The sequence below is a fragment of the Octopus bimaculoides genome, chromosome 16 (genome assembly GCF_001194135.2).
Source record: "Octopus bimaculoides isolate UCB-OBI-ISO-001 chromosome 16, ASM119413v2, whole genome shotgun sequence".
NCBI lineage: Eukaryota > Metazoa > Mollusca > Cephalopoda > Octopoda > Octopodidae > Octopus > Octopus bimaculoides.
Genome location: NC_068996.1, coordinates 53871215 through 53892369, shown reverse-complemented (window position 1 = coordinate 53892369; position 21155 = coordinate 53871215). Strand labels below are relative to the sequence as shown.

Genomic DNA, 21155 nt, shown 5'->3' with positions numbered 1-21155 from the left:
GAAACTAGGGATAGAAGAATGGTTAGTGAGAGCTGTGTAAGCCATGAACAGGGACGCTGTCGGTAAGGTGAGGGTTGGCAACAAGTACAATGAAGAATTCCAGGTAGAGGTAGGGGTCCACCAAGAATCAGTCCTCAGCCCCCTCTTATTTATCATAGTCCTCCAGGCAATAACAGAGGAATTCAAGATGGGATGCCCCTGGGAGCTCCTCTATGCTGATGACCTTGCACTAATTGCTGAGTCACTATCAGAACTAGAGGAGAAGTTTCAGGTGTGGAAGCAAGGTCTAGAATTGAAGGGCCTTAGAGTCAACGTAGCTAAAACCAAAGTCTTAATAAGTAGGAAGGCAGACAAGCTACAAATCTCTTAGGTAGATGGCCCTGCACAATCTGTAGAAAAAACATAGGTAGAAACTCTATAAGATGTACCCAGTGTAAGCTATGGACACATAAGAGGTGCAGCAATATCAGAGGAAGGTTAACTGGGAAGATAGTTTTTGTATGTAGCAGATGCTCAGGAGCAATAAACACTGGAAATGTGCAGAGAACAACTTCTGTCCCATTCCAGGGAGAAACACTACAAGTCGTTGATAGCTTCCGTTACCTTGGGGACCAAGTCAGTAGCAGGAGTGGATGCTCTGAAAGTGTAGCTGCTAGAATAAGAATATCCTGGACAAAGTTCAGAGAGCTCCTACCTCTGCTGGTGACAAAGGGCCTCTCACTCAGAGTAAAAGGTAGACTGTATGACGCATGTGTGCAAACAGCCATAGCAATGAAACATGGGCTGTGACTGCTGAGGACATGCGTAAGCTTGCAAGGAATGAAACCAGTATGCTCTGATGGATGTGTAATGTCAGTGTGCATACACAACAAAGTGTAAGTGCCCTGAGAGAAAAGTTGGATTTAAGAAGCATGAACTGTGGTGTGCAAGAGAGATGACTGTGCTGATATGATAATGTGTTGTGAATGGATGAGGATAGCTGTGTGAGAAAGTACCACAGCCTAGCAGTTGAGGGAACCTGTGGAAGAGGTAGACCCAGGAAGATCTGGGTTGAGGTGGTAAAGCACCACCTTCGAACATTGTGCCTTACCGAGGCAATGACTAGTGACCGAGATCTTTCGAGATATGCTGTGCTTGAGAAGACCCGGCAAGCCAAGTGAGACCATAATCATAGCTTATGCCAGTGCTGCATAACCAGCCCATTTAAAAGTACCCTTCAATCATTGGATAATAAACTATGCTTCTGAAGAAATCATTGCCGTGGCTGATGACAGTACCACCTGATTGGCACACGTGCCAGTGGAACATTAAAAGCACCATTCGAGTGTGTTCATTGCCAGGGCTACTGACTGGCTCCCATGCCGGTAGCATGTAAAAAGCCCTATTTGAGCATGATTGCTGCCAGTGTCGCCAGACTGGCTCCTGTGCAGGTAGCACATAAAAAACACCGTTTGAGCATGGTCGTTGCCAGAACCGCCTGATTGGCCCTTGTGCTGGTGGTTGTCATTAGAAAGGGCATCCAGCTGTAGAAACTTTGCCAGATCAGATTGGAGTCTGGTGCAGCCTTCTGGCTTGCCAGCCCTCAGTCAAACTGTCTAACCCATGCCAGCATGGAAAGCAGATGTTAAACGATGATGATGATAATGATTTTGAAATCATTCCTTAGCATACTATTACCCAGTATGATCTGCAACCCCTGAAGGCCTCTTACAATGCCAGTGTATCTACTTAGTGATTTCCATATTGGTATTACTTGTGCTGAATACAAAAGAACTGCTAATTCCTCGAGTATATGTCCATACTCCATTCTGTACCAGTTTAACATGTACCTAATCTCTAAACCAAAAGCAAACACCATAACATATCAAATAGTCACAAATCCATACAAAGCAAGGATTCTTTGGTTGAAAATTAATCAGGAATCATAGTACAAGGAGCTTTTTACATCTTCAAAATTTTTATTGAATTCAACCAGCACTTGTTTCACTCTCACAATTTTTTTTTTTTTTTTTTTATAGTGGCACAAACAGTAATTCTAGATTCGCAAATACCATTTAAAAAAAATGTTTTCATTACTTAAAAAAATAACAATTTCTAAGACAGGCTTTGGCCTGGCCAGCTCTTGTGGTACCATCCTACCCATACTGGCATGGAATATGTACGTTAAATGATGATGATGATGATGACAGGTACATAGACAGATTTTGGTGTGAGTGATTAAACAATTAAACCAATCACAATATTTGACTAATACCTTAGTATTAATGACTTCTAGGGACACGGCATTTCGTTATGCAACTATAATATACTACGAAGTATATTTTATAAGTCAATACCGTCTTCTTCTGTGTTAGCAGTGCTATCACATCACTTGTTAAGGTTATCTATACAGATATTCTATAGAAAATCATTAGAGATAACCTGAATAAGTAATACTTTAATGTATCAACCCTCAAAAAATAAAAAATTTGTGTTTTATAAACATTGGTGATGACACACAGTTTTGGTTTAGAGACAGAACACATTAGACACTAGCCATCCCCCACCCCCAAAAATACAGAATACATATATAGGAACTGGGAGTACACTAATGTCCATGAGACTAAACAACAACCACCAAATACAATGCCAGTCCATTAGAATGTTAAACCCCTGCTGCTGCTGCTGCTACTGCGGCCATTGCTGTTCAATTGCTACTGAAGGAAGGGAAAAGGCTGTATTGGGAAAGTGGAACAAAATGTTATAAGCTACCCAACTCTGAGCCACAAAATAATGGGAAGTCATCCCTCTGTGTATCTCAGCCCCACCACTACTATCTCCATCACTGATTTGATGAAAACTTGTTGTGTTAGTTGTTCAGTTGTTCCACGAGTAAGGACAACCACTTATTATCAATAATATGCCAGCTACAATAAATTAAAACAAGTAAAAAAAAAAATCCTAAAAATCAATAATTACCTATAAGTTCACAGTAATGTCCATCACCTCTGTAGCCTGCACTGCACTCACATTTGGGAGACCGAGTATTATAATTATAAACACACTGAGCTTGTGGGTGACATGGTTCAGGGCAGTCTAAAAAGAGAAAGATTACATTTTAACAGACATTTCATTTCCACATAATCAGAAAAGCACCTTTTTTTTTTCTACAAACTCAATTATATAAATTGACCCTTTCATTACCAACCTGGCTGAAACCATCGTTGGCTCTGTAGTACAAATGTCTTGTTTTCATAAGTTCTGGATTACAATCTTCTATCAAACCTTAATCACAATTTATGTTCCTAACACTAGCTTAACGATAACTAAATTATTTTACTAAATTCTTTGTTATATTTAAAATTAATTGAAAGAAACACAGAGCATCTCAACAGAAATATAGTAACAAAAGGGTTAAAATATAGAATAGAGACATAATTCTTAACCCTTTAGATACTAACCCAGCTGAAACCACCTCTGGCTCTGAGTACAAATGTCTTGTTTTCAAAAGTTCTGAATTAAAATCTTCCACCAAACCTTCGTCACAATTTATGTTCCTAACACTAGCTGAATGATAACTAAGTTATTTTACTAAATTCTTTCTTATATTTAAAGTAATCGAAAGATACACAGAGCATCTCAGCAGAAATATGGTAACGAAAGGGTTAAGCCAATGATGGGAGATTGCTAGAAACCATCTAAATCTCCCTCAAATTACAACCTATTGTCTAAAAAAGGAACAAACTTATTGAATAATGCAGCTGTAAGATATACCAGATATGTAAATAAGAAGAGGATTGTCACAACTGATTACAGATATGTAAATAAGAAGAGGATTGTCACAACTGATTACAGATATGTAAATAAGAAGAGGATTGTCACAGCTGATTACAGATTTGTTCACTGCCATCAATTCACCATGAGGAAATTTCACTGCAAGGAAAGTTTACTGAGAAAAGGTATCCATAATACCTCACCATTAATAGTTAAAAACTATTTTGTAGAGGAAAAAGACAGTGGATTGATAACGGTAAACTTACCAGACCTGGTCACGGCTGGAATGCCTTTGACTACTGGGGACAAAATTATGGCAACAACTTTTGTACATTTTGTTCATTAGTACTATGTACTAAAACAGAGGGGAGGCGCAATGGCCCAGTGGTTAGGGCAGCGGACTCATGGTCATAGGATTGCAGTTTCGATTCCCAGACCAGGCGTTGTGAGTGTTTATTGAACGAAAACACCTAAAGCTCCACGAGGCTCCAGCAGAGGATGGTGGCGAACCCTGCTGTACTCTTTCACCACAACTTTCTCTCACTGTAGTGCTTGTAATTCAAAGGGTCAGCCTTGTCACCCTTGTCACACTGTGTCACGCTGAATATCCCTGAGAACTATGTTAAGGGTACACGTGTCTGTGGAGTGCTCAGCCACTTGCACGTTAATTTCACGAGCAGGCTGTTCCGTTGGTCAGATCAACTGGAACCCTCGACGTTATAAGCGACGGAGTGCAAAAAAAAAAAAAACTAAAACAGAAGATGAATTATCCAGAAGAGGTTCTTCTATGGTACAACTTAGCTTACAAAAAACATCAATTAAATCTCTTTGGAAATAACTAACTTTTAATGAAAAGGCACATTAGATAGTGTAATCTTAGATAACGCTTAAAAAGACAGGGTGGTCATTGCAAGAACGCTTTTAGTCATAGATCTGCTTGATTAGAGCTAATCTGGGACTAAACAACAATAACAACTACAAAATAAAAATCTTATTATTTACATACCTCGTCTCTTGCATTTGCCTCCTTCAGATTCATATCCAGTGGTACAACGACAAACATATGAGCCAGGTGTGTTGAAACATTGTTCATTTTCCCCGCAGACCTCTTTGGGACATTCATCCACATCTAATTTCAAAGAAAATGTTATTCTATTATTATAATGATATATTATTTTGATATTACATTGATATTCTGTTGCATATAGTCTCAAATTATATGTTCATTTAGCCCAGTTTGGGCTTTATTGATATCATTACATTCTTAAAAGCCTTAAAAAAACAAGGATATTACAACTTGTCATTTTCTTTCCATCTAAAACTGCTGATCTTTGTGAGATTTTAAAGAAAGGATATCACAGCACAACAGAATTGATATAGTAAGAAAACAGGAGTAAATACTTCAAAAAACATTTAGCTCAATATTACATTATTTTAAATGCTTTGTAGGTTGTACTTGCTCTTTGTTCCAACTTCTGCAAATACTTGTAAATACTGAAATCAATTCAATTTAATATAGTTGCTCTTTCACAAAAAAAAAAAAAATATTGTCCTTGGAATATCTGTCCAGCCTTTTGCAATGTGACAGTAGTGTCTATGATGACTCAAGTTATCATAGGCCCTTTGTCAGTGACATAGACAGAGAAGACCTGCATGCATGGGCAACTGCAGCCTTTAATACTTCAATAAAATTTTTGCCTAGCATGGCACTTGAGAGAGAACCCTTCCAGAAGCTGATCCATAAACTCACAAGACATTCAGAGGTTCTCATGCATTTAGTACTATGATGGAGCACAACCTATAATATCAAAATTATATGTTTTTTTCTACTCTAGGCACAAGGCACAAAATTTTGGGGGAGGTGGCCAGTCGATTAGATGAACCCCAGTACACAACTGGTACTTAATTTATTGATCTCGAAAGGATGAAAGGCAAAGATGACCTCAACAGAATTTGAACTCAGAACGTAAAGACAGACAAAATACCACTAAGCACTTCGCCTGTGTGCTAACGATTCTGCCAGCTCGCCACCATATCAAAATTATATATTATATTGGTAAAGGTGTTAATGGTGATTGCACATGAAGCAGTCTATATACACAGAATTCAGTTTAAAGGACTGACAGACAAATCAAACCTCTCCCCCCTTTTCCTTCCCCTTCAACTCAGAAATACTTATAAAAATTACAGATAAAACATACATGGTAATTGACCTTACACATTAATGTACACACACACAGATTCTCTTTTACTTGTGTCAGTCATTTTGACTGTGGCCATGCTGGTGCACCACTTTGAAAGGTTTTACTCAAACAAATCAACCCCACGACTTATTCTTTTTTAAGCCTAGTACTTATTCTATCAGTCTCTTTTGCCAAACTGCTAAGTTACAAGTGCAAACAGACACACACACACACATATATATATGACAGGATTCTTTCATCTACCAGATCCACTCACAAAGCTTTGGTCAGCCTGAGGCTATTGCAGAAGACATTTGCCTATGGTGCTATGCAGTGAAACTGAACCCAGAACCATGTGATTGGTAAGCAAGATTCTTATCACACAGCCACAACTGTGCCTGATGTATATTTGCATGTAAAACATACACATAAGCAATAAACAACGTTAAAATTTTTAATGAAAAGAATCTCACCTGCACACTTGTAATTTTCCATTTCATATCCTTGATTACATGGACAACTGTAGTTATCACCTGAAACCACACAATATGAATGGTCTCCACAAGTAACATCTTCGCAGTTGCCACTATCTGAAATAAAGAATTATTGTTTGGTCAGTTAATTTGCTTATTAATGGTAATTAAATATTTGCATGCATACATCTGTTTGGTGTGAGACAATTAGTCATTATTCTAGGTAACCTATCTAAGACATTTGGTCAGCTCTAATGAGATACTTGTAGCAAAGTGAGCTATTACTCTTTGCTATCAGAGTAACAAACAAAATGGAACCCAGCAGAATATTTCTAGATGTGAAATGGTTAATAAGTTGTATTATGTCATCATTATTATTATTGTCATCATCATCATCGATGTCATCATCTTTATCAGCATCATTGTCGTTATTATTAATTACATTAATACAGTAAGCTGGCAGAATCATCCAACATTATCTTTTGAGATCAAATTATGCAGAGTTTGACTTTGTCCTTCATTCTTTCAGGGCTAGTAAAATAAGTACCGGTTGTGTGCTGGGGATTAATGTAATCAACTTATTCCCTTCACCTAAGATTTCACCTTGTGCCTATAGTAGACAGGATTATTATTATTATTATTATTATTATTATTATTATTATTATTGAGTGAGAGAACAGTGCATGCCATCAAAGTGAGGCTGGGATACAAATATATGAAACCCAGTATATCCATCATGACTACCTGTCTGATAAGGGTACACTAAGCACATGCATTACAGCCATAAGTGCATGACATAGTGATCTTAAATCAAAATAAACAGTGCATGACTTTGCAAGTGGAGCCCAGTTAGAATTTTTTTCAGGTCGAGTAGCTCATCTTGCTCAAACAGTCCTTGAAGAAGGGTTGTTTAAGAGTGTTGAGTGAAATACCCATGTTTCCAGAGGTGAATTATTCAAGCACCCAAGGAATTCCTCTCAACACATGGCTAATATGCTCCCCCACTACTTCTGCTCGTGATCAGAGATGCGCATATCGTCAGCCACCAAAGAACATACTCAACTGGTTAAGGTCAAACAACTGACAAGCAAATCTGTGGTATTGAGCAGAATATTTGCTGTAGCCCATCTTCTATACTAAGACAAAACAATGTACATGATAACACATCCAATCAATTAGGATCAGAAGCCATGAGAGCTATTATAATTACTATTATTATTAATATTGCCTTTGCACAGCTTCTAATGCTGGAGATGTATTACAGTGTCAGATGTTCACTACCAATGAACTAAGGTAACACCTCTTATTTTTCAAGCACTTTCCGAAGTATTCGAGCGGTTGCAAGCAGTTCTGTTTTCTGCAAGTACTCCACCCTTATTGCAATCCCTATTTGTTCCACATACTTCTCAAGATTTTCACTCACTGTTCCCAGGGCTCTGACAATTATTGGTACAACTGTTACTTTTTTCATCGACCACAACTGCTTAACTTCCCAAGCTAACCTGTCTTATCTCTCGACTTTTCTTTCTTCTTGTTGTTGTCGTTATTATTAAGGTGGCATGCTGGCAAAATCATCAGCATACCAGACATGTCATTATGTTCTGAGTACAAATTCTGTCACAGTTGAGTTTGCCTTCTATCACTTAGGGGTGAATGAAATACATACTAGTTGACATAATTAACTAGCCCCCCCCCCACTACTCCCCTGCAAAATTTCTTGCCTTATGTAGAAAGGATTATTGTTGTTGTTGTTGTTGTTTTTGTTGTTGCCAACACATCATCAATAATCATCTTCCCTATCATCATTAACAGATTTTCAATGTTTGGATTGGGTTTGTTTTGTTTTGTTTTGTTCTTTCCCATGCTGACTTGGGTTAGATGGGTCTACAACACAGCACAATATCCACAGTATTCTTAAACCTGCTAAGGTGGTGACTGTTATGCATTTTACTGAAAAATCTTCCTCTCATCACTTTCTTCCATTTTAATACCCAGCATTCATCATCCATTCATATCATATAACCATATAAGGACAGTCATCTGCTCTGCATTCATTGGTAGCAACCATTTCTGTACAACCATTTCCTCAGATTGCTTCTATTTCATCTTTAATGTTAACAATATATAAAGAATGAATTCTACAATATATAAAGAATGAATTCTACAATATATAAAGAATGAATTCTACAATATATAAAGAATGAATTCTACAATATATAAAGAATGAATGATTCCTCCCCAGCCTATACAAACAATGTCTATGTCTCACAACCATTTTGATGGGTCATATATGGATCTTAAGAAGATCTTTCCACCTCAACATAACTAAGTTCTAAAAGCATCGTATACATTATGTTTGTTACCATTCACTCATTGATTTCCTACCTCTGACCCCCAATGAATCGAACCTGTCACTATGCACTACCTCTCACCCTCACTCTTCAGCCTGCCCCCATTTTGTTATTGTTCTCCTTTGCCTTCCACCTGTCAATTCTATCTCTATCCTGCCATTCTCCCTCACCTTATACATTCCCACCTGCGTCTCTCTGTCCTTCCCCAACTCATGACTTAGAGGTCATCTTCCTTCATCTCTACCCAACCATTTTTTAAAAAAAATTTGTACGATGCCCCTTTATCTTTCCATCTCTTGCACCCCCATTCAATCTTGAAGACTCTTCACCAACTCACTTTTACTCACCTGAACACCTCATCTCTAATATCTTTCTCTTCACAGCCCCTACTGGCCATTCCTCTCCTTCCCCTACAAAATGTGAGTAACCGTACAGCTCTTCTACAAGAGCCAGCTTTGTCCACACCCCCTTCTCACATTGTATACCTTCAATTCCCAGCATGAAGCTGACTCCCCTCCCCTTCAGGTTTGTACTCTTATGAGCTGCATGATACAAATAAAGCACTCAATACATTCTGTAAAGTGATTGGCATTAGGAAGGGCATTCAGCCATAGAAACCATGCCAAAACAAAGAAGGGGAACCTGGTGCAGTCTTTAAGCTCATCAGATCCTGTCAAACTGTCCAATGCATGTCAGCTTGGAACATGATGATTTTTGAAGAACACTTCTATAAAGTAGTTCTTCATACTTTGAAGAATTCATAAAAATAATTTTGCTAAAATCACAAAAGACTCCCAATGGATAATGGTAATTTGAAACTATAGAGATTTAGAAATTTATGAGGAATAATATGCAGAAAACAAATAATTTAGATAAGAATATTTTACCTTTAATAGTTCGGACACCACTAGCAGCAATAAAACTGATTGTTTGTTTGTCTTGTTTGTATCCATAATATATTTTTTTAATGGTATGTCTAAATGTTTGTGGTGTGTTGATTGAAGGGTCATGCATGCATTCTGTAAATTCCACTTTTTGGTCCCATGTGTATTTCTTGCCAACACCATCAATCCAGTAAACGCGAGTAGTTCGGGAGCGTAACACACCTATTGTGATATAGAAAATGAAATTAGTAAAAGAGATTGGAAAGGAGAAAACATATAAACAAAACTAAACAAACCATTTTGGGAATAAGAGAGAAAAGATAGTAGTAAGAGAAAGAAAAAGTAAAAGAGGAAAATAAGTGAGGAAAAATTAAAGTAAGAAAATGTAGTGGGCAAAAAATAAATTGGGAGAAAATTGTCATTTATAACAACTTATACATTAAAAAGTATTAAGAAAATAAAGCCATGCATTAACATAAAAAGATACAAATGAGGATAACTTCTACAGGATAAATTGTCATGCCATCATTATCATCCTAGGAATTAATGTTATTTTTTAATTTTTATATAGTTGAGGCATAAAAAGAGTAATTTTTGCAGTGAAGTGAATAAGGAAAGTTACTTACCAGGTTCTGTATGGACAAAGTCTTCATTATACATATCTATAATTATCCGTCCACCAGTGCGTATCCATGGCAAAGTTCCTGTGATATTTGTCTCAGCTCGCATGTGTAGATCAGTATCCTGGCTGAAAAACCTTTCCTGGATATAAATTTCTTCTCCAGTCTCAAATGTTACCTTAACAGTGTGATTCAGATCTCCACCTTGAAGGAAATAGGAAAATATTTCTTGAAATTCAGTAAGACACTAATACAAATCAATTCTTATAATTCTTTAAAAATTTGGCAATTGTACATTTTACTTTTACTTTGTATCCTGGGTGAAATCATTTCAGATAAATTTTACAGAGATACACAATGAAATTTAATCATCTCATTTTCGTTTTTTTTTTTTTATAAAAAGGAGATGATGTTCCATATACTGATCTACCATTAACTGTTTCACCTCATATACTAAATAAACTGATAAAGAAAAAATCTATTTGATAAAGTGTCTTTAACCCTTTTGATACCAATCTGACTGAGACCAACCACTGACTCTATAGTAGAAATGTCTTGTTTTCAAAAGTTCTGAATTAAAATCTTCTACCAAACCTCAGTCACAATTTATGTTCTTAACACTAGTTTTATGATAACTGAGTTGTTTTACTAAATTTTTTGTTATATTTAAAATCAATTGAAAGAAACACAGAGCATCTCAACAGAAATATGGTAACAAAAGGGTTAACATAAATTTATGAATAAATATATGAATATATAGGCACAGGCATGGCTGTGTAGTAAGAAGTTTGCTTTCCAGCCATATTGGTTCTGGGTTCAGTCTTTCTGTGTAGCACCCTGGGCAAGTGTCTTCTAGCCTCGGGCCAACCAAAGCCTTGTGAATGGATTTGGTAGATGGAAACTGAAAGAAGCCCATCGTATATGTGTGTGTGTATGTCTGTGTATCCTGCTACTGCTTGACAACCAATTGGTTTCTTAGCAGTTTGGCAAATGAGACCAATAGAATAAGTACCAGGCTCACAAAGAATAAGTCCTGGGGTCAATTTCTTTGACTAAAGGTAGTGCTCCAGCATGGTTACAGTCAAATGACTGAAACAAGTAAAAGAATATATATAAAAGCATCCATGCTGGTACCACATCTAAAAGCAGCCAGTAGACTCCATAAAGTGACTGATGGTAGGAAGGGCGTCCACCTATAGAAACCATGCCAAAGCAGACAACTGGAGCTGGTGCAGCCCTTTGACCTGCCAGCTCCTGCCGAACCATCCAACTCACACCAACTTGGAAAAAAACAGACATTAAAAAAAAATGATGCTGATGATGGACTACAATGATTGATTACCTTCTAAGAGTTCAAGAATATTTTCCAACATACCTGTTATCATATATCCATTTTTGGAAATTTCACTTTCTGTGGTACCAAATAAGAACCCAAGGAAACTGTTTATGCCATCCAATAAAATGACCGAAAGACCAGTTTCTTCAGCAATTGAACTGACAACAGTGTAGGCACGTCCGCTGGTTGTTATGATGTATGAATGTCGGTTCAGGTTAAATGTTCTGGTTTTATTTAGCGTCAGAGTAATTCTGCCATTAAGTTGCTGAGGAGTTTCTGAAATAAAAGTACCTTGGTTTCAATAGTATTACCTTCATTAATGAATTTAAGATCCATCTATCTATTGATATATATATATAATAGTATTTTAGAAGATTAAAGCTTATAGCAATCACTGCATAATGGCTGAAGAAAATAGTCTAATAATGGAGTATATAAGCCTTCGACAGAAAAAAGTAGGTTTTCCCATATGTGTGGGACTTGAACCCACACCTTTTTGTTCATGCGAATAAGTGTGCTACCATTAAGAAAGAATGCACTTAATGTGCAGCAATTATACTGGTCAGGATTTTGCCTTTATTATTAATCACATCAAACTTGTATTGTTGCATGGTCTCACTGGATTCTATGTGTTCTGAGAAGGGCTAATATAAAATAAAGAGCACATCGATAATGAAAGGAAAAAACATGGGCTTAAATCCATTGCATGTGTTTCAGTATGTGGTAGATTTCTTCTTGGCACCAGTTTACATTTGTTGTTAGGAAACGGACTAATGTCAGTAGTTTGTATTATGCATTTATACATATATCTTTTCAAAAGGCAAATCATTTCATGCATTCTGCTGTTAGATCAACAAATATCAGAGTAAAGAAATTAACTTTCAGATTAACTTTTACACTATTAGCGACAACAGATGTAGGCCTATCCAGAGTTTTGTACATAACTGTTGAGACTTTATTCAGAATAGATTATCTTGTGGACAAACAGGCATCAATTCCTTTCCTTTAATTCAGATTTAATACTTGGTGTTCAGAACATCATGAGTTCATACTGTCTGAGTTATTTTATGGAATTTGTTGGGAAATGATCACAACTTAAATTGTGTCAAATGGCTTAACCACAAAACAGCAGCGACTCTCTCATCACAATGATCTATGTTTCAGCAGCATATGCAAATATCAAAATTTGAAGAATTCTCCATCCCATAATAGAATCGATAAAATTCATAAAAGCCAAGACATAAGCATAACAGAGATAATTCTAATAATCTGAATCACTTTACAAATGATTTAATTAAAAGATTTATGGACGACTTTTGATACTCCTACTAATTTTGTTTTTTCCATAATATGTAGACTAGGAGTCGGGGAACTTCTTTAACAAATTACCCCAAAATACATTTATCTAAGCTGTTACACACTTGATTTGAAAGGAAGAAAATCATAGATTCTTTGAATTTAAAAGGTTTATTGAAAGAATATGGTTTTTTTATATGATTTTACTGATGTTTAATGAGTCCCCATTACCCACAAGAATTTCATTTTTACCACACTCAGAGTAATCTACCCCAGTTTATTGACCCCTCATGTAAACTAAGAACAAAGTTCAAGTATCTTACCTTTTTTCAAACAATTGACTCCATTGCCATAAGCTACGGAAGAGCATTGGCAGCAATATCCTGTTGCATAATCTATACATTTGGCAGTGTGGTGACAATTGTGATCACTTTTACAGAAGGCTGGTCCTAAGTCTTCATCAACTACATTTAGATGATAAAGATAATGAGAACAATTTTATAATTAATATTTGAAGTCATTAAGATACTTTCTACTGCTTCCTATATTCTGCAATATCTGGAATGAGTATAACTAATTAAAGAAGAAAAGACATTTTATGCTAACCAAAGTCGTGCTCACAATGACAATAACGTGAACTATGATAAATGTAATGAAAACAGCAACTGAAATAACAGGTTTGAAAACAAACCAACAGGGAGAAATTTCCATATGGTCACCCAAACTGCTAGAAGCAGCAGCCAAATCTCCTTCAAACTACACCTTATGAGCTTAACAATGGAGACATCAGATGGTGTAGTCTGAGATACATGACACCTAAAATAATAATAATAATAATAATAATAATAATAATAATAATAATAATAATAATAATAATAATAATAAAACAGAATGTTCATAGCTGGTGGGACTTTAAGCAAAGACCTGTTCAATCAAGGCTGACATCAAGATAACAGCAGCTTTCAAGGAAATAGAAAGTAGATAAATGTTAATTTCATAAGACAAAAGAGTGAATGTAGAAGTGATATGGGTGTATAATGAGCTTATATAGTGGTATTGGTGTAGAAGGTGTTTATATAATAATACGAATGTAGAAATTGTTTATATGGTAAAACATAAGTAGAAAGTGATGTTGTGATTGCTGAAAATGTAATGCAGAATATATTATGTCTCTCAATGTATTTTTATGTTCTAGTAACATAGAGTGACTGATATATATATATATATATATATATATATACACTCAAATATTAAATTATAGATTGACAGAAAAACAGATGGCAGGTTGACTGAATCATTAAAGCATTAACAAAAAAAAAAATCTTGCACATTCTCTTCCAGCTCTTTAGATTCAAATCTTGTTAAAGTTGTCTTTACCATTTATATTTCTAGAATCAATCAAATAAAGTACTGAGTCTTTTTTGATTTAATTGTTCCTCTATACTTTTTAAATAATTGGCCTTGTACCTATGTAACTACACATACTACTATATATGTTGTCGTTGTTACTCCGTCGGTTACGACATCGAGGGTTCCACTTGATCCAATCAACAGAACAGCCTGCTCATGAAATGAACGTGCAAGTGGCTGAGCACTCCACAGACACATGTACTCTTAACTTAGTTCTCAAGGATATTCAGCGTGACACAGTGTGACAAGGCTGACCCTTTGAATTACAGGCACAACAGAAACAGGAAGTAAGAGTGAGAGAAAGTTGTGGTGAAAGAGTACAGCAGGGTTCACCACCATCCTCTGCCGGAGCCTCATGGAGCGATCCTATGACCGCGAGTCTGCTACCCTAACCACTGGGCCATTGTGCCTCCACTATATATATATATATATATATATATATATATATATATATACATCATTTTTTTAATGTTCTTCTTCAATGCCAACATGGATTCTATATTTGTGAAGGCTCATGACCTAGGGGTTAACACATATCATGGTCATGAGATAGTTGTTTTAATTTCTCAACTGGGTATATTGTATTGTGTTCTTGAGCAAGTCATTCCATTCCTTGTTGCTGTGTGATGACTTTGACATTTAATATGTGGAGCACCATGCATACATAAAAGCAATGTTTATTTGACACAGGGAGTGAATCAATATATCTCTCATCTGTCAATTACAACAGAAGGGTCCATCATACACGCACACATGCACATAAGTGTATAGTCTTAAAAAACCAAGTAGTCAGTACATGATGTTGAACTTGTGGAACAGATGAGTTACATTAAGTATTGAAGCAGTCCTGAACAAATCTTATTTCGTCAATAAAATATTTATATATTCATACACATGATTTGTGTGTATGTTCCAAAAATACATACATAGACATGCAAGAGACTAATGGTTAAAAATCTTTAAAATATTTCATATTATACATCAAGTTAGTATTAAAAAGTAGTAATGAAGTCATTGTTGGAAACAGAATCAGACCCTAATTACCAATTAAACTTAGAATTTGGCCTGAATTAATTATGAACAGTTAAATTTTGTTGCGATGCCTTCTGGTGCAAAAAACATACTCTTCTGCAGATCTTGTATTGCACAATGAAGATGCAAAGAAATGTGTTTAGTTGTAAACTTAGGTAACACATTAACTTTTACAGTAAAAAATAATATGGCATCTAAACCAAGAATACTCTTAAATTTTCAAAGTATTAATGGTTTCAAATTTTGGCACAAGGCCAGTAACTTCAAAGGAGTGGGGAAGCTGATTACATCAACCCCAGTTCTCTTTTTTTATGAACCTGGAAAGGATGAAAGACAAAGTCAACTTCAATAGAATTCATGCTCAGAACATGAAGATGGACGAAATATTGCTAAGCATTTGGTCCAACATGCTTACGATTCTGCCAGCTTGCTGTCTTATTTCAAAGTATTAATATTAAAGAAATCACATAATTAGCAAATTAATTTCAAAAATTTAACCTTAAAACAAACAGTAAATTTTCCTTCTGCCTTCTTCCTCATATAACTTTATTTTCAAACAAATATTATGAGTTAAAGAGTCTCTGATTTTAATTCTTCTCAATAGATGGATTAAGGTTTGATATATTGTGTTGTTAAACATTAATGAATAAAGCCTTTCCCTACACAGCTAAAGTTACTAATGAAATTCAGTTAGACATAGGAGGCCCTTATAAGTTATATATTCAGTATATCAGATTGAAATTTATATATTGGGGTGTGTGTGTGTGTGTGTGCACTCACAAACATATACCAAATGACTTCTACTGAAATTTGAGGTTCTATATAACAAATTAAGAAAGCAAAATACAAGAATGTTTTCTTTTTATTTAGTAATCAATAAAAGAATACTTAAATCTATAAAATGTATTATATGCATTAAAAGAAAATATTAGTGCTGAAATCCGTTTCAACAAAAGTTTGTATCAAACATGCCAGTATTTTCTTCTCTAATGGTTAGTAGAAGAATTTCCCTCATGTAACCTATCATGTATTTTTCAAAGGCTGCAACAAAATCTACCCAAACATCTTTCTTCAGATGATAGATTGCTTTCATTACCTAACAGTAAAAAATAGTGTTATAATCCTGCAAAAAAAATTGGGGTATGAGGATCAATCACTTGCTATTTAACACTGCCAAGCTATTCAAATTTTTCATGTTTGTATGTGAGTCAATCAGTCCTGAATGATCCTGCTACAAAATTTCTGGCACTGACAAAATTATATTACTTGTAAAGTAAAATTCTTGCTTGGAAATTCTCAGTTTGAATTCCAAAGATTTTTTTTTCCAAAATATTTAAATGGTTCTCATAACCCTTGGCTTTGAAACAATATGATGTTAATTCTGGAAAGATATTTTGCTAACAATTTCCATAAGAATTTAAAACCAATACTACTTTTCTTGACTTTTATTGTAATTCCATGGTACCACTAATCAAACATTTTAAAAAAATTATGAAAGTGATCCATCAGTTCTTGTTCATAAGACTGTAAACTGTAGGTTCTTATAAGTGACAGTCTTAAATATATATATCTTTTATCTTTTACATGCTGCAGTCATTAGAATGCAACCATGCTGGGGCTCTGACTTCAAGAATTTGTTGTGGAATATATTGACCCTACTAGTGTTTTTTTTCTTTTCTTTTTTTAAGCTTGGTAGTTATTCTATCGGTCTATTTTGTCTAACTGCTAAATTATGGAGACATCAGCACCGGTTGTCAAGCAGTGGTGGGGGGACAAACACAGACACACACACATGAATGTGTGTGTGTGTGTTTATATATACAATGGGCTTCTTTCAGTTTCTGTCTACCAAATCAACTCACAAGGCTTTGGTTGACCTGAGGCTAAAGAAAACAGTTGCCCAAGGTGCCACACGGTGGGACTGAACCCACAACCATGTGATTGGGAAGCAAGCTTCTTACTACACAGCCATGCCTGTACCTGTACAAATATATTAAAAAAAAGGCCTTTGGGAAAGATTAAAGTATTTCATTGTTCAACTTTCCAAATACACATATTCTGACCTAATTCGTGCAGAGGAAGTTCTTTTTAGTAATGGTGTTAAACAATTTCTGGTTTAGCTATGGATTTTGAATTCTTATTAAGCATTATTCTTTAGTCTTTTGTAGTTGATCATTTTTCATCTTTTATTCTGTAAAAAGGGAATATTTTGAATTTTCTATTTGCACAAATGTCTAAATGTTTTCTACATGGAACATTTCTAAGAAATGAATTTTTAATTTGCTGTTTGGTTAAGTTGTACCTGTTTCTCCAATGGAATTACCATTGCATAATGAGCATATTAATGCAATAGATGAGATTCTTTGCTTTCCAATTCATGTTTGTATTCACCTTCAGTTCTGTCCATTCTTGAATTTTTTGGTTGTTCCTTGTTCAATTATTTCACCTGTTCCAAGAAGGGGGTTATTAGTTAGATCCTATAAAGGTTTCTTGTTCTGTTTGCCATTGGTAACCTGTCTTTCAGTTATTTCATTTTGTTGGGACGAAATTCTTTAGTTGTTGTTGTTGTTGTTGTTGTACCATCTTCCTCAACATGCTGGTATGTTCTTTGGTTTGATGGTTTATATTGATCTGTTCTTCCATTATTATTTCTGTCTTCATTGTCTTGTTCATGGACGGTGTGTTTTTGGTTTGGTGCACTACCTTGGTTTTTTTTTTTTCTTCCATTGTTATTGTTTGGAAGTCTTTTGTGGTAGTTGGGTTTGGAATCTCCAACAAATATTGAAGAACTACAAATCATCAACAGCCAAAGACAACCGCCAAATCTCAAAAGACTCCTAGCAAAGGTGAGATTCACATCAGAGAAAGAAATAATGCAGGTAACAAACTTTAGAGACCTTTATTGTGAGACACATGAAATAATTGAACAAGGAACAACCAAAAAATTCAAGAATGGACAGAACTGAAGGTGAATGCAAACATGAATTGGAAAGCAAAGAATCTCATCTATTGCATTAATATGCTCATTATGGAATGGTAATTCCATTGGAAAAACAGGTACAACCTAACCAAACAGCAAATTAAAAATTCATTTCTTAGAAATGTTCCATGTAGAAAATATTTAGACATTTGTGCAAATAGAAAATTCAAAATATTCCCTTTTTACAGAATAAAAGATGAAAAATGATCAGCTACAAAAGAATAATGCTTAATAAGAATTCAAAATCCATAGCTAAACCAGAAATTGTTTAACACCATTACTAAAAAGAACTTCCTCTGTACGAATTAGGTCAGAATATGTGTATTTGGAAAGTTGAATATTGAAATACTTACACACAGAACAAAACTTACAGTTCTATATTTAAGAGATGAGGAATTATTTACATTATTTACATTTGATGGATATTTGTCCTCATCTTGTTTGTTGTTAACACAATGTTTCGGCTGATATACCCTCCAGCCTTCATCAGGTGTCTTGGGGAAATTTTGAACCTGGATTCTCATTCCTAAGGTATTTTTCGATGTTGTTGTTGTTATTATTATTATTATTATTATTATTCAGGTCACTGCCTAGAATCAGACTTGGAATCTTGAGGTTAGTAGCCCGTACTCTTAACCACTACACCAAATAATAATAATAATAATAATAATAATAATAATAATAATAATAATAATAATAATAATAATAATAATGACATAAAAAATACATTAGGAATGAGAACCCATGTTCGAAATTTCTCCAAGACACCTGATGAAGGCTGGAGGGTATATCAGCCGAAATGTTGTGTTAACAACAAACAAGATGAGGACAAATATCCATCGAATGTAAATAATGTAAATAATACAAAACTTCTCCAAAGACTTGTAACATTCTGATTTTTTTTTTTTTTACATAATTAATAACTTTTATGAAAAATCTTTTCTTCAAATATTGTGACTGTATCAATTATGTTTTGCAAAGCCTTTTAAATATCTTTGTGTGTGTGTGTGTGTGTATGCGTGCACACGTATGTGCATGCATGTGCGTGCATGTGTGTTGGTACTTGTTTATTCCAAAATCAGGACATTCACACAGTTTTCTTATCAGCATTTCTCCTGTAAATAAAATGCCTGCTTGCTCCATGCCTTTGAAGCTATATGGAATAAGAGATCATTACTTAAAAACAAATAAGGGTTAGCATCAGAAAGAGCATCTTGATATAAAACAATGCCTTAAAAATATATTCATCCAGCCCCATGTTAACTTGCAAAAATAGATGTTGAAAATGAATGAATGTATATAGATATATTTGATAAATGTTTGGCACTGTCTTTCAAATCTAGTCACAAACTATCAGTTAAACAGAGGCTATAGTTGAAGATACTTGCCCGTGGTACCATACTGTGGAATCAAAACTGAAATCATATTGTTGCTATTTGAATTTGTTAATCACACAAACATGCTCTTAAAAATTTCCTCTCCTAGAACTAAGTTATAACATATATAACAACAACTGAATTTAATCAATATTAATCCACACATATTATTAAACAATACTTCAAAGGGAAAAATAAGGAACAGCTCAAATCAATTCAGGAAAGGCTTTGTGCAGAAGATATTAAGAAGAATTTGATCATTCTATAAATAACAATTTACATTAAAAAATTCAACAATGCCTTTATATGTGCTTTTTTAATCAAGTATAGGATTAAAACATGGGCTTATCCCTTGGGCCAACAGATATTAATTGAAAAGTAGTTAATTAAACTACATTAAACACAAATAAATTCATAGTAGTTTTACCAGTGTGAAATGAGATCAAAAGTTATAATACAAAAGACTTTCTCTGTGATAAAACATCCAAAGAATGAATGCAGAAAATATCACAATGGTATTAGTGGCCCAATGGCCAGATCTCAATCTGCCTCTTGTAAGAATGTTGATATCTCTATAGCAAAATGGTTATCATGTCCCAACATATGACTAAAAGAAGGTAAAAAAATAAAGTGTAGAATAGTATACCGACTTAGATTGTAGGAGATTTATGGTTTGGTCTAAACTGAGAAATTTGTTGATATTTTCCCAGTATATATATAAAGTGTTATCAAAAAGTTCTCAAACTAGTTAGGTTAGTAAGTTGTCTTTTATTAAGCGTAAGTTTCAACATTACCACCTTCGAAAGAGTCACCTTGCACAGCATTGCTGCCACTTTTGGAATTGGCCCTGGAAGTTGTTTTCCATGAGTTGAGGACTTCCTCTGATTCACTCTGGATCTTGACAACAGTGTTTAAAAACAGCAACCTTTGAGCTGCATTTTCATCTTGGGGAAGAGATGGAAGTCTGCTGGTGTTAAATCTGGTGAATAGGGTGGGTGTGGAAGCAATACCATGTTTTTGGCAAGGAACTCACGAGTGAGGAGAGTTTGGTGATCCGGTGCATTGCCATCATGAAGAATCCAATTCTTCGCGCTCCACAGTTCCGGTCACCATTGTCAAATATCCTTCCTCAAATGCTTCAAAATGTCACAATAAGACTTTTGGTTGATGATATGGCCCTGGGGGATGAATTTTTATAGCACAATACCACATTTCCAGGGGTGACGTCCATGGCAGATCTTCCAGATCACTCATCATCTTTGAGGGACATTTTTCCACTTTTGAAGTACCTGTATCACTCGAAACATTGTGTACAATCCATTGGCTCATTACTGCACATGCAACCATGTGCTGCCATCTGTTGGCATGGTTCAGAACTAGTCTGGGAACTTTTTGATACCACCTCATGCATATTACACACTTTCATGTATATGTGATTCTAATGTAAGTTTATATATATAT

At 35.1% G+C, this 21155-nt stretch overlaps 1 protein-coding gene across 3 annotated transcripts in view; it reads right to left on the bottom strand.

Moving 5' to 3' along the window:
* LOC106884151 (nidogen-1-like) overlaps positions 1-21155 on the bottom strand; it is a 217012-nt gene that overhangs the window by 34384 nt on the left and 161473 nt on the right. For all 3 annotated transcript variants that reach the window (XM_052973775.1, XM_052973777.1, XM_052973778.1), the window contains 7 exons: positions 13220-13360; positions 11640-11876; positions 10271-10468; positions 9648-9866; positions 6410-6526; positions 4760-4882; positions 2959-3075 (listed from right to left, as the gene is read on the bottom strand). In XM_052973775.1, the coding sequence (XP_052829735.1) occupies positions 2959-3075; positions 4760-4882; positions 6410-6526; positions 9648-9866; positions 10271-10468; positions 11640-11876; positions 13220-13360 (1152 nt within the window). The remainder of the gene's footprint in view (positions 1-2958; positions 3076-4759; positions 4883-6409; positions 6527-9647; positions 9867-10270; positions 10469-11639; positions 11877-13219; positions 13361-21155) is intronic.